Source organism: Pezoporus occidentalis, unplaced genomic scaffold, assembly GCF_034315485.1.
Source record: "Pezoporus occidentalis ecotype Australia unplaced genomic scaffold, CSIRO_AGI_Poc_V1 ctg176, whole genome shotgun sequence".
Taxonomy (NCBI): Eukaryota; Metazoa; Chordata; class Aves; order Psittaciformes; family Psittacidae; genus Pezoporus; species Pezoporus occidentalis.
This window is the reverse complement of record NW_026913596.1, coordinates 110,376-133,956: the sequence shown is the minus strand read 5'-3', so window position 1 is coordinate 133,956 and position 23,581 is coordinate 110,376. Positions and strand designations below refer to the sequence as shown.

The 23,581-nt window shown below is 43.6% G+C and overlaps 2 protein-coding genes across 12 annotated transcripts; both read left to right on the top strand.

Moving 5' to 3' along the window:
* Nucleotides 1–537: 537 nt before the first annotated feature.
* On the top strand, nucleotides 538–3,908 carry VAMP3 (vesicle associated membrane protein 3). 3 transcript variants are annotated; one of them, XM_062614513.1, is made up of 5 exons: nucleotides 718–740; nucleotides 1,301–1,382; nucleotides 2,084–2,242; nucleotides 2,922–2,973; nucleotides 3,707–3,908. In XM_062614513.1, exons 1-5 carry the CDS (start codon nucleotides 733–735, stop codon nucleotides 3,724–3,726), a joined length of 321 nt encoding a protein of 106 aa, XP_062470497.1. In that variant the 5' UTR covers nucleotides 718–732; the 3' UTR covers nucleotides 3,727–3,908. The 3 variants fall into 3 exon arrangements, with proteins under 3 accessions (XP_062470499.1, XP_062470497.1, XP_062470496.1); XM_062614515.1 differs by lacking the exons at nucleotides 718–740; nucleotides 2,922–2,973 and adding an exon at nucleotides 538–556; XM_062614512.1 differs by lacking the exon at nucleotides 2,922–2,973.
* Nucleotides 3,909–4,355: 447 nt separating this feature from the next.
* PER3 (period circadian regulator 3) lies at nucleotides 4,356–22,385 on the top strand. 9 transcript variants are annotated; one of them, XM_062614473.1, is made up of 21 exons: nucleotides 4,356–4,770; nucleotides 5,722–5,873; nucleotides 6,442–6,557; nucleotides 7,242–7,443; nucleotides 8,434–8,482; nucleotides 9,267–9,403; nucleotides 9,774–9,852; nucleotides 10,578–10,684; nucleotides 10,930–11,086; nucleotides 12,044–12,149; nucleotides 12,622–12,747; nucleotides 13,027–13,153; nucleotides 13,582–13,726; nucleotides 14,369–14,496; nucleotides 14,899–15,081; nucleotides 15,676–15,927; nucleotides 16,458–17,194; nucleotides 18,297–18,474; nucleotides 19,014–19,188; nucleotides 19,821–19,971; nucleotides 21,438–22,385. In XM_062614473.1, exons 1-21 carry the CDS (start codon nucleotides 4,511–4,513, stop codon nucleotides 21,537–21,539), a joined length of 3,669 nt encoding a protein of 1,222 aa, XP_062470457.1. In that variant the 5' UTR covers nucleotides 4,356–4,510; the 3' UTR covers nucleotides 21,540–22,385. The 9 variants fall into 9 exon arrangements, 6 of the variants coding, with proteins under 6 accessions (XP_062470457.1, XP_062470456.1, XP_062470455.1 ...); XM_062614472.1 differs by having other exon boundaries at nucleotides 14,878–15,081; nucleotides 15,679–15,927; XM_062614471.1 differs by having other exon boundaries at nucleotides 14,878–15,081.
* The last annotated feature ends 1,196 nt before the right edge of the window (nucleotides 22,386–23,581 follow it).

The following is a 23,581-nucleotide window of genomic DNA, read 5'->3' as shown; positions in this document are numbered from 1 at the left end:
GCGGGGCGGAGCGGTGCGGTGCTGGGCAGGGCCGCGATGAGGGGAGGCGAGGCGGCCGCGCCCGGGCGGGGGGCGGCGGGAGCAGCCGCAGGCCTGTTGCGCAGCGCGGGGTAGGCCGGGGGCCTCTGTGGTGGCTTCCGGGAGCGGCTCTGCGGGCCGGGCCCCGCCGTCACTCGGTCCGCAGGGCCTGAGGCGCGGCCCCGGCCGGTACCGGAGCGCTCGGCTCCCGCTCGGGTGGGCGGGGCCGTCCCGTCCTGTCCCGGGGCTCTGTGGTGACTGGGTGGAGTCCGGCCAGCCCCAGGCGGCTCTGAGGGCGCTGCCCGCGCAGCCGGAGCGCTGGAAGCGCGTCCTGGTGCCGGGGTAGGGGCTGCGTTTGGAACCGCTGCGCTCAGGAAGAGGCTTCATTTCCGACGCTCCAGTCTGGGAGCAGCGGTGAAAGCGGCTTCAGTGCCAAAACAGAGGAGCGGTTGTATTGTGCTGTGCGCGCGCTGCGTCTGAGCCTTGTCACAGGCTTCCTGCTTCCCTTGTTGTGTGTGCGCGCTTATTCTTGCTAAATGTAAGCTAGAAGTCAGCCTGTAAACGTAGCCAGTGCTCAGATTCGGCCCTTTCGAGTGTGCACTCAGCAGTGCGTGCTTCTGATGCAGGCGAAATGAAAATGTGGGAAAGCAAATTGAGTACAACTGCATCTAGAGGGATGCAACAAGAGCACGGTGAAAGTGGTGTGAGGAGCACATGCAGAGGTTCGTGCACCTGTTACAGAGGTGCAGGGTGTTGTAGCTGGTAAAGACAAGTGGATGACCTGAGCTCAGAGCTGAGCGGAGATGAATTCTTGCCTACACCAAGTGCTTTTTCTTTCTTGTGCTTTCTCTTGCTCCGTGTTAACTGCTCAAAGGAGCAGACAGAGGCAAGCGCTGTTAAGTGTGTGTAGTCAGAATTATCGTTAAGCTGCTGTATTTAATACTTTGTAGATTTCTGTAGCTGAAAACTTGGGCCCTATGACCCATTGTAGGAGTTGTCACATGCATTACTGCAAACCATAGTATTAGCTATCCACGGCCGTTTTTAGCATGTTGAACAATTCAGTGGCAAGATGTCTGGCACACTGCATGACTTACACCTCTTCTCAGTTGTTAAAGCATCACTTCTCCAGCAGGAAACTGCCCCATATTTATTCCAAAGATGCAAGTTCCCAGTTGTCACGAATGTCAGATAACTTGTGTACAATAAGGGTATTGACTTGAAACCGAAACCGCAGCCTGTCCAAAGGTGAGCAGAATAATGGTGACTTTCTTTACTGCAGGTCAGCCAGTGTTCCTGGGAGCTCAAATGTGGCTGCTGGCAGTAACCGTCGTCTTCAGCAGACTCAACACCAAGTAGATGAGGTAAAAGTCTAGTCTGATATCAGCATAACTGTTTTACTTTCAGGAAACTGGTATGATTTATATTGGAAGGGATGTTTTGGGTGGTTTCCCCTTCATTATGTGAAGGGGAGGCCTGGCATCATTCAGCTTGCTTTGTTATACTTGTGTCATCTCAACTCTTGCAAAGGTTAAAAAGGAAAACCCATTCAGCTGGAGGAGGAAGTGGAGCAAAGTTGCTGCTGTCAAATGTAAGCTGCAAATCTAATACTTGAGGAATTGGCATAAGTAAAGATAAAAACCTTTGTCCTCACAGAGGACATGCTTGTCTCTCATCAGTAGCAATGGAGGCTGACTGTCAAATATGGCTGACACCTATGGATTTCTGCAGAGCCCAAAAGCCAGGCTGGCTACTGACAGTGGTGTTTGACGTGTGGTTGACTGTCATGTGTATATGCCTCACCTCCTTCTGAAGGGGATCAGGAATTCTGCCCCAGGTTCAAGGGCATGCCAGCACTCCTGGCATGTTAAAGTAGGCATTAGGGACTTCCAGCCACAGGCGGATTTCACAGTTTTGTGTAAGCTTATGGCTGGGTTTACTAAAGGCAATAGCTCCTACTTCTGAGAAAAGCACATTAAGAGTATTGTGTGTTGCTGCCTGTTGCCTGCAGTTGAGTTCCACACTGGTTGGTGCAACTGATAACTTTAAGCATTAACTGGTGCAGGTTGTTGACATCATGAGAGTGAACGTGGACAAGGTATTGGAGCGAGATCAGAAGCTGTCAGAGCTGGATGACCGTGCTGATGCGCTGCAGGCAGGAGCTTCCCAGTTTGAGACCAGTGCAGCCAAGCTGAAAAGAAAGTATTGGTGGAAGAACTGTAAGGTAACCATGGCTTGTCTACTATACAGTACTGCAGTGAAGGCTTTTACTATTACAGTCATCTCAAAAGGCAGAAGTGACTTTATCCAGTGTTACTTAAGTTACAGCATCTGTTTTTTACAATGTGGTGTAGTGGTTAGATAAAGTAACCAAAAGCTGGATTACCAGTGGTGCTGCTTGGTGCAAGACTGTGTCTGATGTGGTCATGGCGAGAGGGAAACACCTCAGTAATGTGAGGCTTTGGGGAACAGGAAGAAGGCAGCCAAAAATGCATGGGTTGAGTAAAAGTGCAGGAAGTATTAGAAAGCAGAAAGAGCTCACTCAGACTTTGGAGCTGTTGGCAAAGGTTGGAATCATCTTCAGTGAGCAGCAAAAGACAGTGAAAGACACGGTATAGGGTGAGAGTGGAAATGGTGTTTAATAGTTCTTGACTCCTGCTTGTATGGTCACCTGAGCCAGGCTTTGCATGGAGGCACAGTGGAAAAGGATTTAGTCTGCTTTGCCTGTGTGCACAGCCTGCTTTAGAGTGTGCCTTGAGCTTGCATATTGAAGAAGTGTTACTTGCTGTGTTGGATCTAGCACTTGGTGCAAAAGTACCTTGCAGTGGCTGTGTTTCTGTACCCTGAAGGCCAGTTAATGCTGCTGCCTGCTTTGTAGTAAGTGTGTATGGCTTTTTTCACAGATGTGGGTGATATTGATAGCTGTTGTTGTCATGATCATCATCATCATTGTTGGTAAGTTTCACCGAAATGGGGATTTCTCATAGAGCTGGAATAGGTGGTGTTAATTCACTGATGGGTACAGCTTAGATAAAGCCAGGATACTCAGCTGGAAGTATATAAACATGAGTTTGAAATAGCAGTGAGTGGTGAACTGTGACCCCTGTGGGAGCTCCAGTAGCTGAATCTCAACCACTTGTGCATTGAAAGGGGTGACAGTGAGAAGAGCAAGGACTTGGAAAGCAGGAACAGCCTTGGTTTTGTACAGCTGTGTGTTGCAGTAGTGTAAAGAGAAATACAATTTCCCTCCCTTGTCCAAGAACTGTTTCTTCATGTCCCCCAGCTTCTGGCTAGGTAAATCCAGGGTATCAGTTCCAAGGGTGCTGCTGTGCTAGTAGAGACTTTGCTGCTGAGTGCAGTGATACTAACGCTGGGTCATGATAGCAGACCAGGGAACGTACAGTCCAGTGTTTGATCTGAATTCTCCTCGATCCCCAAGCATTTCATGGGAGGACAAAGTTTGTTTGTGCTGTAATACAGTAAGAAACACTGCAGTAACCATTGCCAAGAGATGTGTAGTACTGGGTGAGAAATACTGGTGTGCAAGCAAAGGAAAACTAAAACTAGGAAAGCCACAGCGGAGCACTCTTAAATCTCTTTAGTTATCTCTAGTATGAATCGCTTCACCTGCAGCACTGTCAGGGCTGAAGGAGACTGTCCTCTGTCCAACCTCTTTCTTCTTTTGTAGTCTGGAGCATATATGCATGAGTTACAGGAAGAAACTCGGATCCCCTGGAGGTGCCTTATCTTCAGCCTCTCCACTTGAAACCCGCTGCATTTTTCAGCCCATTTACTGCTGTTTAAAGCCAAACTGTTTTGATTACCGAGATGTTATCACTAACTTCACCTTGTTGCCTTAAGACACTCCTGCCATTAATCACTAACAAGCAGGGCCCGGCTCACGAGGTGCCGTGCCTGGCGCTGGGCTGGCCCCGCTCCGTGCCGGGCTCCGTTGCTGCCGTTACCTGGGACCAAGCGGTGCGGGAGCGCGATGGGGGGGGGGGGGGGGGGGTGGCACCGCCTACCGGGGAGGGGCGACCGGCGCCGCACGTGGCGGCGGGGCAGGCGCGCGCACGGGGTCCGCGTGCGGCGGCGCGTGAGGGGCGGGGACGCGCGAGGGGCGGTGGGGGGCGGCTCCGCCCCGCCGGGCTCGCGCTATCCAATAAACGAGCGGCTCCCACCGTGGCTCCGCCTCCTCCTTCCCTCGGGGCACGCGGCCGCCGTGTGTGGGAGCGGGGCCGCCGCGTGCGGCCGCCGTTACGTAACCGGGGCGGGGGCGCGGCGCCTCCCCTCACGGCGTGGCGGGGCCCGGCGCAGGTAGGACCCCGCTGCCGGGCCGCGGGTGGAGGCAGCGCGGGAGGGCCGGGCCGTTCCCTCCCCTTCCCTCCGCGGCTGGGCAGGCCCGGCTCCGCTCCGAAGGTCGAGGGTCCGACCGCGCTGAGGAGCGAGCGGCCGCCGATGCCCCCGCGCTGTAGCGGCCTGCGGGTCGGAGATGGACGTGGGCGAACTCCGCGGCGGCGGCTCTGAACGCGGAGCGAGTTGGTCAGCGGCGGCTGCGGACGGGTCAGAGGGGGCGTTGGGCCTCGCCGGCAGGCCGCGGGGGGAGGCGGGCTCGGGGTGCGGCGGGGGGCCGGGGACCGGCTCTAGCGGGGCAGGGTTTAACGGGCCAAACGCCAAGGAAGCGGATTTCTGCAGCCGGGAGGCCAGTGGCTGCTCAGCTGGAAGTTTCGGGAGGCACGGCAAGCTTAACAGGTAACCTGACAGCACCGACTGTCCTATTGCTTGAGCTGAAGGCGCAGTCAGGGACCTGGTGTAGCTGGGATGCAGTCCTCACTTCAGTGCATCAGGGCAGCCTGAACCACAAACCGTGATGCTGATGATAGCCTCACGTGTAGATCACGCATCGCTGTTGCATAGCTCCTGATAAGATGTTTGCCTCGGTTTTAGGTTGGCTGAATAGATAAGTCGTTGCCCCTCTGTGGCTTCTACGTGTACTTAACCTAAAGACTATATTGAGTAGTGGTAGAGCAGAAAGCTATAGTTTTTGCGATGCTGATCCAGCACGTGAAGTTAACATGCAATATTTGAGCTCTTTTACAGATTCATGCAGTAACGGTGTACTAATAACAATGCCAGATGGCCAGGAGTTATTTAAACGAACGGTGTTCCTATCCAGTCTGTAGGATTAGAATCAATCAGTATTTTGAGGATACTGGCGGTTAGTAACTGCTTACTATTCAGTCAAAAGAGGGAGATCTTGTTACTAACCTTGCTGTTGAAGCCTCTCAAATCACGTGAGGAGTGAAGTCTTTGCATCAGGTGTATTTTCAGTACCTCATGTTTCCCTGAAGTGCTTATATTCAGTTGCAGACTTCAAGGCTAGAAAGACTTGAATGCATATAAAATTGGCATCTATTCATTATTTTAATACCAGTGAAATCTAGAGTAAGCATCAGCTTATTTTTAATTGGTCATGACGTGACTTTGCCATCCATGACATGTTGGAGTTGGAAAGGAGGAAAGCAGAGGAGAAAAGATTAAGCATCAGAGAAGTGAGAAAGATACAGCAGGAAGTGTTTCAGGATATTCTGTGACCCTGCAGCTAAGGCTATAAAGTTAATTTAGTGAAAAATTTTAATTGCTTGACAGAAAAGAAGCTCCTATTCCAGAAGTCTCTGGTAAAGTTTAAGCTCTGTTTCACAGTGAGCAGCTGAATTGGAGCCAGTCTCACAGAGATATGGTGATGATGATCCAAGAAATGAAGAGGTGTTTGCCTGAAGACAAAAGGAGTTCCAGCAAGCCCAGTACAATCAGTGCTCTCAACTATGCCTTGCGGTGTGTCCAGCAGGTCCAAGGTATGTGGAAAAAGTCTGGCAGCATAGAAGCTATACAGCAGCTTCATTTGAATAGATGTGTTTGGCAACAAATAACTGGAATGCTTTCCTTTGTTTTAATGTTATCTGGCAAACACTTGATTTTCTGAAGCACTGTGGGTTGTTTTAAATAATCATGATATCTTTTTTGTTGGAATGCCCACCTCCTGCTTCTCTTCTTCAGCTTCCTATAGCTAATAGGTGCCTGCTAATGACTTTCTGTATATGTTGAAAAAGTAGCATTGCTGTTTCACTTCGAAAAATTACTGATAGCCTGTGTTTTCCAACAGAACTAAGGAGCTAAAATTGTTGTTTTGCCATCATGTTCTGTCCTTTCTACTTCTTCATGCTCGTTTTCTGTAGGATAAGTCACTCCAATAGTATAAGCACTCTTCTTTTTCCCTTTGTCACTACACAGACTTTCCTTATCTCATTTGGACTTCACCAAAAAGATGACAAGAGTACAGGGGCTGTAAGAAACACTTTCAAAATAGTCTCCTTACTGACTTCCTTGTGTTTGTTTTGCTTTTCCTGTTTTTCTTCAATTTAGCAAACAATGACTTTTTCCAGGCCCTGAGTGACCGAAGAGTGTTTCAGACAGATGTGATGACATACAGCATAGAAGAGCTGGTGGCAGTTGCATCTGAACACACTCCCAAAAACACTGTAAGGAATTCAGGCATACTTAAGGGGTTCATCACTGTTTCACTCTCTGTTCAGTCTCCTTACATCAGTTTGTGGAAATAGGATATCTAAAATTGAAAAGCCTTGAAGTTTTAGCCAGACAGACCTTTGTGCTTCTAAAGGTAGATCAAGGCTATTCCTTATCTGTGCTGACTCAGGGTACCCAACAGCAGCAAGTGGAGAAAGACCTGGGTTTTTTTTAGGACCAGAAGCAGCAAATGCATCGTTTGAGTATTTGATTTGAGAATCCAGTTACAGCATAGTGATCTCTTGAGACCCACTTAGCAGAAAGCTTTCAAAGCTGATCAAGTCCATAGTTGTGAGGGACTTTGGTTTTTATTTGTGCTCCAGGAATTAGTTATTCTGTTGTTTGGGGGGGGGGGGGGGTGAGTCTGATAGCAAATCATTCTGAACAATTGCAAGCATCACTGTAATCTGTTTCAGTTTTGATACTGAAGTCTTATTAGCATTTGTAAATGCTGAGTAGGCTGTCTACAGCATTGGAGATTGGAGTGGCTCATGCATAACTTTAATTGGATGCTAAGTTAAGAGCCCATTTTTGAACCTCTCTTAGGTTGTGGTGGGTTTGAGTGGATTGGGTTTTTATCCTTACAATACTGGTGCCATGTGTTGGGGGATTGTTTTTAACAATGGTGTTTCTTCCAGGACACATTTGTGGCTGTGTTTTCCTTGCTTTCTGGACGCATGGTGCATATTTCCGAGCAGGCGGCATCCATTCTAAACTGTAAGAAGAAAGTGTTGGATTCCTCCCGGTTTGTAGAGCTGCTTGTCCCTCAGGATGTGAGTGTGTTCTACACGCACACGGATCAGTCCCACCTGCCTCTTTGGAACATGGAAAGTCAAACAGGTGAGGCTTGGCAATGCTCTTAAATGCTTTATGTGTCTTTGCAGAATGAGGATGGAATAGCTGTTCATTTTAAATGCTTATGCTAGCAATATACATTAGCAACACTTGTTCCCTTTTCACTTTGAAAACTCAAGTAGCTATGCAGCTAGTCCTAGCTAGTCTCCTAGAGGCTTAACACCTATTTGGGGTAAGTAAAAGGCAGATAAATCATTGTTTCGTGCATCATCTTATTCATTCCAAGCACTGCTGTTCTTTAAAAAGAAACTAAAGGTCTAATTGTGGTTGCTTTGTCTTTGTGGTCTGCTTGCAGCCTGCTGTGAACGTAGCTCACTAAACCCAAGTTATAAGCTGACTTGCTGTTTAGTGGTGGATGTGCTTAACTTGTGTCTTTTGAGTCCTATGTTATTTGTGAGCAATTCAAGTGTAGCTTGTGTGCCACAGCCATGGCTTTTGCCCACATAACCATGAGGCTGTTCTGGCATCAAAAAAAAAGCTGGGAAATCCAAAATCCTTGCTAGCAAAGGATGTGAGACATCAGAGGCTGCTAACACTGACATGCCAGGGATTACACGACTTAAAAGCTAGTCGTGTGCCTGCCCAGCACAGCAGTGGTGCCCCTATGGAGGAGTTGTTTTTTTGCTTTGAACTGTTACTGAACTTTCCTCTCCCCATAACTCTTGGCTGTATATAGGTTTTGGTCCATGGCTCCTAAAGCCAGGAATTTTCACCTGTCCTTCCCATAGTGATGCACTAAGGGTTTTCTAAAGATCATATGTGTTTCCTTTGAATTTAGTTCCAGGTTAGCTATTTCTTCAAGAGTGAGTGGGGTGGAGGGGAGGGAGAACACCTGAGGTGGGAGCAGACTGTTGAACAGCTAATTAAGAGCAGGTTCAGAGACTTTGGTCTAGGTCAGAAAGTCTGGGTTTAAAGCAGGGTTTAAAATATAGGTCTTTATTAACTTATACTTCCAATGTGTGTTCTTCTTACTAGCTTCTCTGTATGAATATGCCCAGGTGAAGTCCTTTTTCTGCAGGATCAGGCAAGTACATTACCAGTGTGTTGGAAGGTTTGTATCTTTCTTTTCCAGGAGGGGGAGCTGTCAGTAATAGTTTTTATGACACTGCTCTCTAGAAACGTGTGTTTTAGTCTCTAAAACTAAATGTGTAATAAGAAAGTAACTTTTAGTGTAAGTGATAACGTCCAGAAACTTACCTCAATTCTTTGTCAGAGCTGGAGTAGGTACTGAAATTATAGCAGGTGAAAAGAGTCATTACAAAGGCCTGGTTGAGATCTCATCTAGGATGTTGCGTGCAGCTGCTGCTCACACATGTTCTAGGAAGACAAACTCTCATGTGAAGTCCATCCAAGAACAACAGCTATTTGTGAGCTGAGGCTGGAGTCTCAAGTAGGTCAGTGAACCAAAGCTTGAGAGACAGAATTCTGTTTTTGTTTTTTTTTTTTCCTAAAAATGGTACAGAATAAACAAGAAAAAGAACTGTTTAACTGGAGGAGAGCACAAAAACCAAATGGGTGGTTCTTGTGAATGCATTTCAGACTGAGAATTAGAAGGTTAGACTAATGGCATTTCTGGAACAGCCTCTGAATGCAGGTATTGGAGGCAAAACACCTTGGTTTTAAGGGGTGTGAGAGCAGTATTGCTGAATGTGTTGGCCATGGATTGCAAAGGAGTATGCTAAGGACCTTAGGAAATCCTGATTACCAGGGTCTGTGCTTTAGCATGACTTCTCTGCAGGGCTCTGAGCCCTGGCATAAAGTATCTGAGTCTTGAAACTAGTGCATTAATCCCTTTTACTTTCCCTCAGGAGTGGTAAAGATCAAGAAACACGTTATTACCCCTTCCGAATCACACCATACTTAGTCCATGTGTGTACTTCTGTCCACGTGGATACAGAATCCTGCTGCTTAGCTTTGGCTGAGAAAATTCACTCTGGATATGAAGGCAAGTCAGGAGACTGCAGTCAAAAAAAACAAGCCAACATTAAAATGCAGTGTATGAAAGTCTGTTGCCTTTGTTTAGAACTTGTGCTTGGATAGGCTCACCCAGGTAACTTCCAGTCTGTGTGTGTTCATGCATGCAAATCCAGAGCATCTGTGCCCTCTGTGCAAGGTCCCAAAGAGTCTGACCTCTTCTCACTATTTCTGTTTTTGGGAGAAGTCTGTACCACCTAAAACTGTGTAATGTGATGTTTCAGGAAGCAGTGAGTCATTAAAAAGGCTCAGGAGCCAATAACCTTCTGTCACGAGCAGAAGTAACAGGTTTTCTGCCTTTGTGCATATTTTGTTTCAATAAATATTTCTTTTTCTACTAGCTCCTCGAATCCCTATGGATAAAAGAATCTTCACCACCACTCACACCCCTGGATGTGTTTTTCTTGACATAGATGACAGGTGAGATTTGAGTCTTAAGGCCTGCGAGGGTATGTATAGAGAGGTAGCATAAAATCCTTTGGTGATGAAGCTGGAGACACAATTAATGTAGTTGAACTGTGCAGTTGGCAATAGTGAATTAAACAAAGTAGTTTTGTGTTAGTAGACTCATGGAAAAACATCTAGAGCTTGACAGATATCGTCTTTGTTGACTTAACATGTGAATTAACCAGAACTGCAGTCAGGTTTTGTTATTCAGGGCAGTGGGGGGTCTGGGGGAACACAGAGTGGAAAACCTACATAATGCAAAGCTCTGGGGATTGCAGTGTGGAGATACAGCTGTACTGAGCTGGGCCAAATTTGGCAAGACTAAACCTGTCTCCTGCTGAGCCATAGGAGTGTTTTTACAACACAATTTTCAGCCTCTGTGTCAGATTTCATAGTGATGCTTATTCAAGATCCTTTTTTATGTTACATTTTCTCTTTTCATATAGACAGGCACAAAGCTGCCTGTAAATGTGAAAGTCTGCCAGATCTCCAGGCACAGAAATGTTTGTCATTAGTATTTACATACCTGCATTGCAGTGGATGATCATTAGAATGATCATATGGAGCTGGAAAATGTTCTGTAGCCTTAGTTCATGCCTCTGTGGATCATGCATGGGGACTTCACTGACAAGCAAAGGGTTAAGGATTTAAATACTCAAAACTGCACTATAATCAGTGATAACGTGTCTGGGTTTCAGAGCAGTGCCTTTGTTGGGTTACTTACCTCAGGATTTAATTGGAACGTCCATTCTGATGTATTTGCACCCAGAAGATCGCCCTTTGATGATTGCTGTTCACCGGAAGAGTAAGTACAGTTGCTTTAACAGGGATTTCCACTGCTTTTAGCATTCTTTCATTATCATATTGCTTGGCATGTGACTGATCTGCAGTGTAGACAAAGAGAAACTAATGAATTAAAGCAACCAGTTTGATCAGAGCAAATTCAAGCCCAGTTTTAAAGGAGCCCATTGTTAGTGTTTGTGCTTGCACTCCTGTGTCGTAATGCAAACTAAACCTTGTTTCTTGATTGGTTGGGTTTGTTTTTTTCAGTCCTGAAGTTCGCTGGTCAACCCCCTTTTGAACATTTACCTATTAGATTTTGTACTCAAAATGGGGATTATGTCATACTGGATACCAGCTGGTCCAGTTTTGTGAATCCTTGGAGCAGGAAAGTAGTGTTCATCATTGGCCGACACAAAGTCCGAACGTAAGTCAGCTGTAGAATTGATCTGTTAAAGTGCTTTTTGTTGAATGCTCTGCAAAACAAAACAGTCTCAGTACTGAACTAGAGACCTGGTGTTGCTCCTGCAGTCTGTGACAGCTATCTAGCATCTGTCTTGCGGCCCATTCCTTCAGAACAGCATTCATTTTAAGTATGAAAATGAGTAAATTACTTTGAAGTAAAAGGCAAAGCCAATTTTTTGTTTTTTTTTAACATATGTTTTTGCACATGGCTGATGTCCAAATACCCTGATAATGGACGTGTCTAAATCAAATATCAGTTATAGAAAGCTGAGTAAAAGCTAAAATACCATGTAAAAAGTCAATGACTTTAACCCATGATTAGCTTACATTCACTCATTATTGGCTCACCAAAACAACAACAAAAACCGTTACTTGACAGACATGTAGCTGAAATGACCTTCTGATCTGTCTTCTGGAACATTCACTTGCTACAGAATTTAAGTATTTACCAAGATAACCTCTTGAAAAAAAAAAATGCAGTTAGTATTGAATGTGCAAGTTTATTTTTTACATGTTTCTCCTTAGTTTCCAAGAGATTTGGAATACGACTGTCTGCCTGCTCTTACCTGTTTTTTCTAGGAAATGGCTTTTTGAGATGGCCTTTTGGCTTTTCAGAGTGATCTTTTATGGGGTGTGAATTCTTCTTCTGGGTGAAGGAGACAGAGGTGTAGATGCTTGTCAACCTTAACTCCTGTTGCTCTGCTGGTGTGCTGACTTCCCTGGGGCTTCACATGAAGCACTGCCCTCATAACACTACCTCACTATCCTAGCAGAGCTGCTAGTGGAACAGAAGACATCCCTTTGTATTGATTCAGTGAAGTAGTAAAAATAATGATGATAAAGAATCTGTTGCAACTGTTTTAGCTACCTTTGCTTACCAAATTTCAATGAGTAGTGAAATTTTGTTGTCTCTCTCCAGAAGCCCTCTGAATGAAGATGTCTTTGCTGCAAGAAGTAAAGAAACGAGCCATGTTGAGAAAGAGATAAGAGAATTGCAAGGACAAATTTACAAGCTGCTTCTGCAGGTAAGGAAGGTGAAAGACTTTCAAAACACTGGCTGGCCTCAGTGAGAGGCTAAAGCACCTTGTAGTGTTTAGCAAACTACTTTGGGGATGATCTTCTATAAAGCTCTGAAAGGAAAGCTCTAAATGGAGACGCGCTTGTGTGACAGCCTTAAAAGTATAGCTCTGGGTAGCCTGATTAGGAAAAAATTGTTTGCCACCTTTGCCGTGTCTTTAACATAAAGAATAAATGTAAAAAAATATATATATATGTATGATGTAAATATAATTGACAGAGCTAAATCTGTATCCTGAAACAGCTTTAAGCATGGTAAGGAATTTTTCCCAAGCAAGTGGCAAAGCCCAGAGCAATATTGACTTTTCACTTAATGGTTTTGTTTAGTTGAAGTTCTGTGTCTTAAGTCTGTTGTTTTCTTCTTTTTGTTCTCTAAGATGATTTATTTTCTTTAATTACTATTTTTCTCCCCTCGTACAGCCAGTTCACAGCAATGTTTCCAGTGGTTATGGAAGTCGTGGAAGCAATGGCTCTTATGAGCACTATATGAGCATAGCATCTTCAAGTGACTCCAATGGGAATTGTGCAGAGGATATACAGGAACCAGTAAGCCCATAAATGTGTCACTGCCTGCAGAGTAGTACAAATATGCTTTTTAAAATGACAGTTTTTACTGTGTACGTGTACAGAACTCACCATGGGTTTAATTTAATTAAATCAACCATGATAACTAGATTAATTAAGTTTACAAATACCAGTAGATACTAGGCTTAGGCTGACAGTCTGCTGGAGTTTGTAGCTCCCTCGCAGTTTGGAGAATACAAGAGCCCAGACCCATTTTAATGGCCTCATTTTATTCTGACTCCACGTTTCACTTATCTCGAGATGACATTGCAGCAGATTTGTGCAGATGTCAACCGAATCAAGAACCTGGGCCAGCAGCTGTACATTGCATCAAGGAGCAAGCCACAGAACGGGAACGAACAGGCTGTGAGCTCAGGAACACTAGGAGGTACGTTAATGTAATTATGATCTTTATGGTAACGTGAACTCTCTGTAGATCGATAGCCATGAGTTTCTAGCATGGTTTAAACATACAATAACTTTGTAACTGCTCCCTAAGGTACAGAGGAACATATCCAGCTCTTTCTAGACTAATAGAGTTTTACTTCTTTAACATTTTATAGTGAAAATGCAGGCTTGCATGTAGCAAATGTAAGTCTACTGGAGAAGCATCCCAAAGCTGCTTTACGTGGATTCTCAAAACATGTGAATTGAGATGAAAATGCAGAATAACTTAGTAATGAGAGCTGTGCTGTCATAGGCCATATATCCCTGTATAATATATATGCATCCCAGTATGTGTATATATATGTTTCTCAGTGGGGGTAGTGTTTAGATGCCTCTGAGAGGAGTCTTTGAGGATTTCTTCTTTTCTAGGGAAGAGGCACACTGCTGCCTGTTCTCTTCAGACAGTGAGAAGTGATAGCACAGAAGAACCAGGCAATGTGTTCTATGATGATTCAAAGACCACTCCACGTGTGCCTTCCTATCAGCAGATCAATTGTGTTGATAGCATCATCAGGTAATAGACTATAAAGTGATTTTAGTGATACAAGTTTAAGGATAATTGTTGCAAGGTAAAATACCTAGGCAGTTTACATTGGTCTGGACTGTTTGGGGTTTGAGTTGTGAGATAAATTTGGGATGGATTGAGATAGTTTGTAAAGTTTTCTGCCTCTCTGTGCAACCCATCCCAACACTCAGTCAGTCTGAATTACACAGTAATGAAGTATTTAGGGCCCAAAGATTCTGTTTGCAGCTATTGATGTTTGCCTACTGATAGTTTCACCACTGGTGCATAGGAGTTTAGGAGGATTTCAGTGGGCATATTATGTCAATGTCTTCTCAATATACATCTTGAGAACATCCGTATAAAAGAGTTGATACAGTTTATAGGATGTTGGTATATTTTAACCCAGAAGATAATATTTCTTTTTCTTTTTTCCCCTTTTTTCTCTTTTTCTTTTAAAGAGTAAATCAGAGAATTTGTTTAAAATACTCCCTGGAAAGCACGTATGTGCCCACAGCTTCCTGCAGTGAATTTAAAATACTAGTTAACAACACCTGGATCTCCAGTTTGGATTGTTCAAATGTTTGTCTCTCCAAATGGAGAAAAAAACCCCACAAAATAGCAAGAGCTTCCTGTGATATGCTTTTATTTCAGATATCTAGAGAGCTGCAGTATTCCAGCATTCAAAAGGAAATGTAAATCTTCTGCAAATACATCATCGTCATCTTCAGAAGATGACAAGCAAGTCCAGCAAAGTCAGCAGGAAGCTGAGGCACTGGAAGGTAACACAAAATTTATTGACAATCATAATAGACAACAGAATAGTTGTCACACTAACAGCACAAATATTTTGGTTATGTGGTGAATAGATGCTTACCTTGTTTAGATGTCACAATTAAGCTACAATATTAAGTCTTTGAACACAGAATGCATCAAAAGACCCTATTTTTTGTTGTTGCTAAATAAACCTGTTGCTCACTCATTTTATGCCATGTTTAGTATGTGCTGACATTGCTTTGGCATATGGATTATACATTTAATTGTATATAAGACTGTCTTATTTAATAGTCTGCATAGTTACTTCCTGTTTCTGAGCCACTTGATGAACTGAGAGCATTGCTTGGAATGAAATTCCATGTAGAAGCTTTGTCATTTACCAATAGATACTCCTATACTTTCAACAGTTAATTCCCAAACTCCGGTGTCTGCTGATCAGGAAGAGACACTGAAAGAGAAGACAGCTGCAGGCATGGCTGGAGCTCCTCTGGCAGACCTGACCCTGTCCAAGAAGGCTCCAAGTGTGGTGTCTGTCACCAGCCAGTGCAGTTACAGCAGCACTATAGTGCATGTCCCACACCCGGAATCAGGTACTGTTCACACTCGCAGAACACTGACTTGTCTCACTGATTTTTCCATTTAAACTGTTTCCAGGCTGAAGTAACAGCATTAGAAAGTTTTGTCCATTTGAGATACATTCTCATGAATATGAGCTCTGAAATACCTGGAAATTTTTACAGTATTTTAATAAACCTAGTTTTAACAGAGTAAATTATTTCTTTTCCCCTTTAACTTAGTCACATATCTCAAACACAACACTGTGCTTTTAGCCATTGAGGATTAAAATAAAAATGACTAGTGGGCCAGTGTTACTGTATTTTAATGCAGTAGGAGCTTAAAATGAGCATTTAACTGCTACTGTACTAAGAAAATATGAAGAAAGAAGTGCCTCTGTAATTTCAAAGTGAATTTAAAGTTTTCCAGACCATGCAAAGTAATTTGCTCAGTTGATGTTAGTGTAACTATATTTGCTTGTGAAGGGTGTATTCTGCCCCCGCCTCTGCAGCCTTTATCTGCTCAGTAGCTCAGACTAGATTCTTTTGTGTAACCCTCTGGGTGTTGTGGGAGTTGATACCAGAAGGACAGAGCAAAGAGTGAGTAATTATTTTCTTCCCTCTTCAAAGAAGTGACTACAATGGAGGATACTACGGTTGGAAGTGAACAAATTGAGCTGCCTCCTGTGCATGCTCAGAATCTCACTGCTGTGCCAGAGGACTTAAAGCCAGTTGGGCTAACAAAAGAGACGTTGTCAGCCCACACTCAAAAGGAAGAGCAGAACTACGTTGACAAGTTCCGCCAGAGGATCTTGCTTTCTCCATTTAGGACTTACCTTCAACAGGGGAGCAGAAATAACAAAGGACATTCCTGTGGCCAAGGTAGGAAGCAGATTTGAGACAGAGACTTAGCAGATGGCTTACAAAGACCAGCCTAGCAAGGAGTCTGGTTTTCCTTTGTATAATTTAGCCAGTATCTTGCTGGGGGCTAGGGTTAGGGTTTGTATGATTTAGCCAGTATCTTACTGGGGCTACAGACAGAATACTTCCTTTGAACTGCCAAGGCTTGACAACAGCATTGCCCACACAGAAGGTCTGCTCCATCTTGGATGTTGCTGCCTTGGGCTTTTCACAAAGCAGATAATTATTGCAAAAACCCTGCAAACCCCAAGGAATGTAAAAGATGTGATTGGGATAGGCCAGAATGATGGATAAGAAAACTGATTGCGGGAAGGATAATATTGTAAATATGTCAGCAAATCTGTCCTTACGGTGTGTGGAACGGTTATCCAGAGGGAAGTCAGATCTGAATAAACCACACTAAATTGTCTGGGTATTTTTTCTCTCTTTCTCTCCCTCTTTTTTCTTTTCTTGTCATTTCAGTGAATGTGTCTCTTTTCCTTCCTCCTTAGGAGATTCCACTTCAAAGCAGATGAGCCCATCTACCTGTAAAAAAGGCAAACATGGAAAATTCAAGCGCCAGAAACCTCAGAGAAAATCCTCAGATAACCACTCTACCAGTAAAAACAGAAATAGTCTTCTGTGTGTGAAGAGAACAGTTCAGAAACAGTCCTTCTCTCCCTCAGAAGTGTCCTGTTTGAGCTCCTCCAGTATGAATGTCCTTCCTCCTATGGGATTTCCTGTTTATTCAGATCCACTGTCAAGTTTTCCAGCCTCTTCTTTAGGAGAGGAGCTTGCCATTCACTCATTCAAACCTGAGCCTGTGTCATCATCACAACTATGCTGTGAAGCTCAGTCATGTCCAGTGTTTTATCCCCCAAACATAGGCACGTTTATGGCTGTATTTCTTCAGAGTTTCCCTATGTATGCTCAGATGCCTCAGTACGTCTTTCTTCCTAGCCCTCAGTACGTTTATCTCCCCTTTTCATATCCATGCACCGTACTACCTCCAGCCCCACCTCCTCCTGCTCCATCACCAATAGCACCACACGCTGTGGATCAGCCCTTTCCAGTCTCTTCTGCCACATCCATGGAGGACCGGCAAGAGGGACGGTGTGACCAGGCCCTACTGCTGAGTAGCTCACGGAGCAGCTCCCCGCTTCAGTTGAATTTGCTTCAAGAAGAACTGCCCAAACCGATGGAGCTTTCCACTGGTACTGATGTTAAAGCACATACAGAAGCTAAATGTGTAAGTAGCATGAATTTTTAATGTAGAGACCCTGACTTTGATGGTGTTCAGTCACAAACTAGCAGTGATGATCTGTGTTTCAGGGTCATCAGTTTTTTTGTTGACTGCTTTTTCCAGTGGCTGTGCTACGTAGACTACAGGGCACAAATAGCACAGGAGGTGGAGAAAGCTGTTGATTCTTGCAGCCGTGGGGTCTTGTAACAGTACAGTGTTGGCACTTAGCAAATGGCAGAAATGTGACATCTTCCAGTCTAGGCTGCCATGAGCTGCTTTGGCTCAGCACTTTGGCATCAGCCTTTTCAATTGTTGGCCAGAAGTTTGGGTTCGGGGCTTTTATGCATGTGGAACTTGGTTATAGCTGCACAGTTCACATCCTTTTTCAGCCAGTCCCACAGTCTCTGTGGAGAACCAAAACAAAGGGAAGATGCACTTCTAATTACTCCCTCTGTCTCCCAGGGATGCAGCTAATGACCGAAGAACAGGGATCCATGTGGGGCGGTTTCCATACTTGGGCATAGAAAAGGCCTCTCCAACTTCCGCGGTAAACTCAGAGGCAGGAATCTGAGCTCTGCAGGCAAGGAAAAAAATGCTGGCTCCTGAATCCAGGTTGGGCTGGAAAGGCTGGATCAGCTGAAACTGCAGGGTAGGGCCCTGGAAGGGGAGTTGCTGTACCTGTAGCCACTGAAGCTTTGAGCTTCACAGAATGAATCAGGGGAAGACTCTCGTACTTCCATGGTAGCGCACCATTGCTTGGCGCATGTGGCTGCTTCATGCCATCAAACAGGACATGAAGGGAACTGACTCCTGCTCTCTTGTCAGCAGAAAATACTGACTTAATGCAACAGTACAATATCTTGACCCAATGGGGAAGGATCTGCAGCAGAAACCAGTAACCTAGAGTGCAGGTGCTTGCCGATTTCACCATGAAGAGTGTTACCCTGAGTTTTAGACTGCCTTGTGTTTTCAGAGTAGAAACTCCAAACCTATTGAACTGATCTGAGAACTTGGTCAACATGTGACAAATTCAGTAAATGGATGAAGTTCCCTTGTCAAACTTAAATGTAATTGCCATGGATATGTTTGGTTTGATTTTTGTCTGCAGGACAATGATCCAGAAGACAGTGTTAGCAGTGCTAACCATTGTGCTTCTAGTGAATTTACTGACCACTCGCAGTATGAGGGGTCCCCCTCAGGTGCAGGTTCAGCAGCATCAGGCAGTGGATCAGCTTTGTCTGGTTCTTCAGGCTGTAGCTCCAGCGAGACTTCTGGTTCTGGCACAGGTAGGGAAATTCAAGATTTGGACGTTTGGTAATTCATAACAAGATACTGGAATGGGAATGGACAATCTCAGTAAGAGGATCTGTAGTCTTTACTTGTCACCAGGTTTCGCTGTTTGAAGCCAAGTTTGTTTCAGTCACTGTAGCTGGAAATGGCTATCTAAGCCATTCCTTTAAGCTGTAAGTCACCCTTTTGCTCATTAGTGCTTTTCTCTGCATTAGATACTGGCTTACATCTTACTTGAGTAAAGGTAAATCTGCCTAGAGTATGACCTCTTGAAACAGAAGCAGGGAAGTTAAGTCAGTTAATTTTGAGATGAATTAATAAAGCTTTGGAGATCTTAAGTTACTTAACAGAATGCACTTTATCTTTGAATTCTCAATAGTAGTATATCACTTGCTAGAGCAATCATCTTGGAAGTACCTGTGTTCGTATTACAGAGCTAGCTTGCAAGAATACACTGGTGTTTTATTTTTTGTGCTGAATTATTAGGATTTTTCCAGACATCTGCATTCCTTTTCTTTTTCATGGTAATTCTCAGGTAGTGGGAAGAGCACCAAGTATTTTCCCAGCAATGATTCTTCTGAAGCTTCCAAAGAAAAGAATGAGGAAGTAGAAGAGAAAGGGACAGCTCATAAATCCAGTCATGAGTCAGCCTGGATGATGATGGATCACACACCTGAGCAAGTTCTAATGACTTACCAAATGCCAAACAGGTTGGAAACCATGAAAAATTTCTGACATGTGGTTTGGAATTGTGCTTAGAACTGTAGAATTTCAAAGGAGACTGTGGGAACAGCGCACATTGCAATGGAACCCCAGGAAGGGGTGTTTTTGTGCGTTTTAAGCCCTGGTTATTTCCCTTTGTCTGTGTTTTTTTCTGTCTTCCCCATTTCCTCCATCAGTTAAAATGTGATAACATGTAACTTCTTTGCTGAAGTGTTAAGGGGATTGATTATTTTCCTGTACTTTGAATGCATAAAGGGCTAAAAATACTTGCATGTTGTTGGCAAATTGCTTGCAATTAGCGCTTATATCTGCAATGAGATTTCATTGCAAAACCCCAACCAAACAAAACTAGAGAACAATAAAACAAAGGGCACACAGAACACCCCAAAACTCCAAACCAAAATAACAGCAAAAAACCCGCTGACAGTTAGATCACTGTTGAAAGGAGCCTTACAAAGCAAATAAGGTTTAACAAGCTCTTGGTACTTTTCAGTGGCTGATGCTCTCTAGACTTCAGCCATAGACAGATATTGATGAAGAGACCCCCAAGGTGATTGTATTTGGTGCCTGCTTTGCTTCATTTAGTGGAGCTATATTCACAGGTGTCTGTTTCCTGCAGAATTACAGAGGAAGTTTTAAAGGAGGATCTGGAGAAGCTGGCAGTCATGCAAAAGCAGCAGCCGTGGTTTTCGGATGGGCAAAAGAAGGAGCTTGCAGAGGTACACACATGGATCAGGACCCAGACTGTCCCACTGGAAATCAGCACCCAAGTAAGCAGTTGTGAAAGGGATCTGAATCTTATTCATGCCTTGGCTAGCCAGTAGCAGTGCCATTTCTAACCAGTGAGATCTTACAGTGGTGGGGTCACTTGATGGTTGTTCCTCGTAGATTATGTAAGGAAATGAGCTCAAGTACATATAAATGTGCCAAAATACAGATCTTCCCATTGTATGTCTTTGCAAGATAGATACTTAAATTCTTTGTAGGGATCACCTGTAACAAAGCTCCTTCAGTCAACGCCTGGATGAACAGGAGTAGTGTCATACTGTCACATAAGAATCCATATCTGGCAGGGTTTTTTTCTGTTGGCATTAGGTCTTTTATTCTTTTTTCTACAAATTGTTGCTAGGATTGCACAGCAGGTAACACTGGGCTGTTAGTGGAGATTAGAGCAAACACAGAGGAGGTTTAGGCATATAGTAAGAGACACAAAAATAGCTGCCTTTTGTAGGTGGATTCATCGTTTGAGAATTTTGGTGTCTTATGCCTGGTTATTTTACCTGGCATTACTTTTGGCTACTCTGATAAACTAATTCTGAGTTGTATTAGTGTATATTGAAGAACGCCCTAGTCACTTTGAAGTGCTCGCAGGTACAATGGAGAAGAAAAGAGCAGGACAGAACCAGTCCCACAAAGATCTAGAGCTCCAATGATGTGTTGTACAGAGCATTTCAGGGCAGAGTGGGTTGTATTCATGTACTCATGCAGCAGAAAAATATCTGCTATTGCACTGTCTGCTCTATGTGCTGGGATTTTCAAATGTGGTTTTGTGAGCTGTGGTATTTATTCCTGGAGCAGAAAAACTGAGAAGTCTATGTCATCAGCTCTGGAACAAGACCAGAAGATTAGTGTTTGTTTGCCTAATACAAGAGTCTTGTGTGTGTCCTACTGTGGTTAGGACCACGTGTTTGATTCAGATAGCAAACCGATGTCCAGTGGTCTTGCAGAAAATACTGTTGAATGTTAACATCTCAAATGTTATGAGATGCATTGGTATGCAAATACAAGTATTTGATAGCAGGATTTCTATTTCAGTACTTGATTTCAGTATCATACCATTTGTCAAGAACAAGAAAAATCTGGTCTGTCAGTACACTCGGGCACCTCAGCCTTTTGTTGTTGGTCAGTATTGTTGCTGTTCAGACTGCAATCCAAATCCTTAATGAGCGTCTGGGTTATAAGGCTGAAAGATAAGGCCTTCCAACTCCAGGAGCTCATATGCCTTTTTATCTCAAAGCTAAAACTGTGTTCCACTAACCAAAGAACTAATTTCTGAGACAAGAGAAGTTGGAGATGAAAGTGCTTCTGAATATATCTGTATAATACAATTTCTGCTTGTAGAAAGAATTTGAGCCCAGGGGTGAGAAGTTTGAAGAGTTTTCAATGTGCAACCAGGATTTGACTCCTGGAAATATAAAAAGAATTTAAATTGTTATGTTCTTGTTCCTTTTTAAAGGGCTGTGTTACATGTGGCATCAGGGATGCAAGTTGTGAGGCTGCAATGGCTGCTGACAATATGGAAAACAAGGGAAAATTGCCTCCGCACCTGCAACACTGAAGTCACCAGCACTTGTGTCAGTAAAACCACTTGGTGTAATTCCCATCCTCTTTTCCTCTGCCTTCGCTACATACTAGTGGTGACTGTATCTGGCTATCTCTTCCCAACATGAACAATCACATATGTGAAACTAAATCTTCCTCCATTACCCCATCGCTCCTGGCGTGACTTTGAAGACAATCTTTCACTGTGAGGCTGTTTCTCTTCCTGACCTCACAGACTTGATGCAGAATGGATTATGTTTCTAACTTTTGATTGCTCAGTGATGAGCAAAACACAAAGGAGTTCTGGGATGTGTTTGTATATTTGAACTTGGCAAGTAAGAGTCTGAAAAGATGCAGTGGTTAAGATCTGCAGTGATGAACCTAACAGACTGGAACATGTAGGCTAGATGTATTGAAACCAGCATTGAAACCAAGGTGTTAGTTTTCATTTGTTCAACATTTAAAGATCTAAACTGAAGATTCGGATGCTCTGAGGCTCTAAAATCACTGTAGCTGGTTCAAGAATCCAGAAAGCTTTTTGATGAGCAGCTGAAAACTGGCTGAGTTATCTGCATCAAAATGCCTTTCACCAGCTTGTGCCCATCAAAAACTGAAGTGCAAAGAAGCAAAGCTATTCCCTATGTTTTTCACGATGAGTGTTTTGGAACCAAGTTGGTTTATAGCTTTTGCTTTTAAAGCTGTGTTTCTCAAGATGGGTGTTTAAAATGGATTGAGGGTAACTGGTTTGCAGCTCCACTACAGATGAGATTATAAGTAGCAATCAAAACAAAAAAAGTAATAATTCAGGAGTTATTTCCTTGTACAGGATCTGCTTTTCAATAAAAACACATGGGAAACCTTTTCTATGAAGGCATTATAGCCTAGTTACCAGTTCAAGTAGCTACAGGCAATCTTTTCTGTTGCTAGTGCTCTGGGCAGCAGATTTGTGTCTTAGTTTTTTTGTTGCTCATTTAGAGTAGTTGGATGAGCTGAAGCCAGACGTAATGAATAGGACATTTTAAGCCACTTCCCTGTTTTGTTTTTGTCATGGTGATGCCAAAAAAAACCAACCCAAAAGATGAAAGAGATTGAGCTTTATTTCTTCTGCTTTCTTGAAAAGTCACATGTTGTGGAGCCAAACTTGAACATCAGACCACAGATTTCTTATCACTTGATTGACTTCCTGTACAAGTTTTAACCTCTTTCTTTATAATGGTGGCTCCGGCTGTAGAAATCCATGGACAAAAATGTAGTTTGTGCATGGTGTGAGTTTGTGGCTCAGAAAGTGGTAACCACTTTCTCTTTCGGTGTGTAAAAGGACTTGTTCTCATGTTAGTACTTCTAGCTTCAAGCTGAATGTCTCAAAGTGCTCTTCAAGCAGGACACGCTTCATAAACCTAGCAGATTTTGTCTGATTTCCCCTTTGTTTATCAAAGCTGGATGTAATCAGATTTTCTTTGTGGAGATCATCACCTCAGCCTTCTCAACAAATACTGTTGGAATGTAACACGATTCATCCTTTTGTTCTGTGTAACTCTTCCTTTTCTGCTATGTGAAGGTTTTTCACGTTTCATTTACTGGTGAGCTTCACATGGTTTGACTGAGTTACAGATACTGTGATCTGCAGAGCTTCGAAGGACAACTATATTTATCTAAAGAGGTTTGTTAGTTCTTAGAATCAGCTCAGTGACAATCTTTGTCGTTCAAGCCTATTTCAAAGAAAGGTATTTTGACAGAATTTCTAGTCTAATTTGACCCAGGCAGCATTCTTTGGCTTTATTTTCTAAGTGTGCTCTGTTCATGCCTATTGCTTTCTATTTATTCTCAAGCTGCATTTCATTGTCTTTCAGTTTTTCAGCTTGAATTTGTCTTCTCTTGTGTTGTAAATCAGCAGAGGTCCACACATGGTCAGTAGTTTTTGTGTTCAAACAGCTCTTAAAATAAGAGACTTTGATGGGTATTTACGTATAGCAAATCATGTACTCAAGCAGGAAAATGTGGGCAATACCTTATACCTTTCCTAGTCTTTTCCCAGCACTTTCCAAATAGAGTATTCTG

What these genes read in the sequence shown, in the direction of transcription:
- VAMP3 (XM_062614512.1), top strand. An exon ending in CTCAACACCAAGTAGATGAG is followed by an intron (nt 1,383 to 2,083) that starts GTAAAAGTCTAG and finishes TAACTGGTGCAG; the next exon opens with GTTGTTGACATCATGAGAGT. An exon ending in ATTGGTGGAAGAACTGTAAG is followed by an intron (nt 2,243 to 3,706) that starts GTAACCATGGCT and finishes CTTCTTTTGTAG; the next exon opens with TCTGGAGCATATATGCATGA.
- PER3 (XM_062614471.1), top strand. Translation starts at nt 4,511, where the DNA reads ATGGACGTGGGCGAACTCCGCGGCGGCGGCTCTGAACGCGGAGCGAGT. An exon ending in TGTCCCACACCCGGAATCAG is followed by an intron (nt 15,082 to 15,675) that starts GTACTGTTCACA and finishes CCCTCTTCAAAG; the next exon opens with AAGTGACTACAATGGAGGAT. An exon ending in AGGACATTCCTGTGGCCAAG is followed by an intron (nt 15,928 to 16,457) that starts GTAGGAAGCAGA and finishes CTTCCTCCTTAG; the next exon opens with GAGATTCCACTTCAAAGCAG.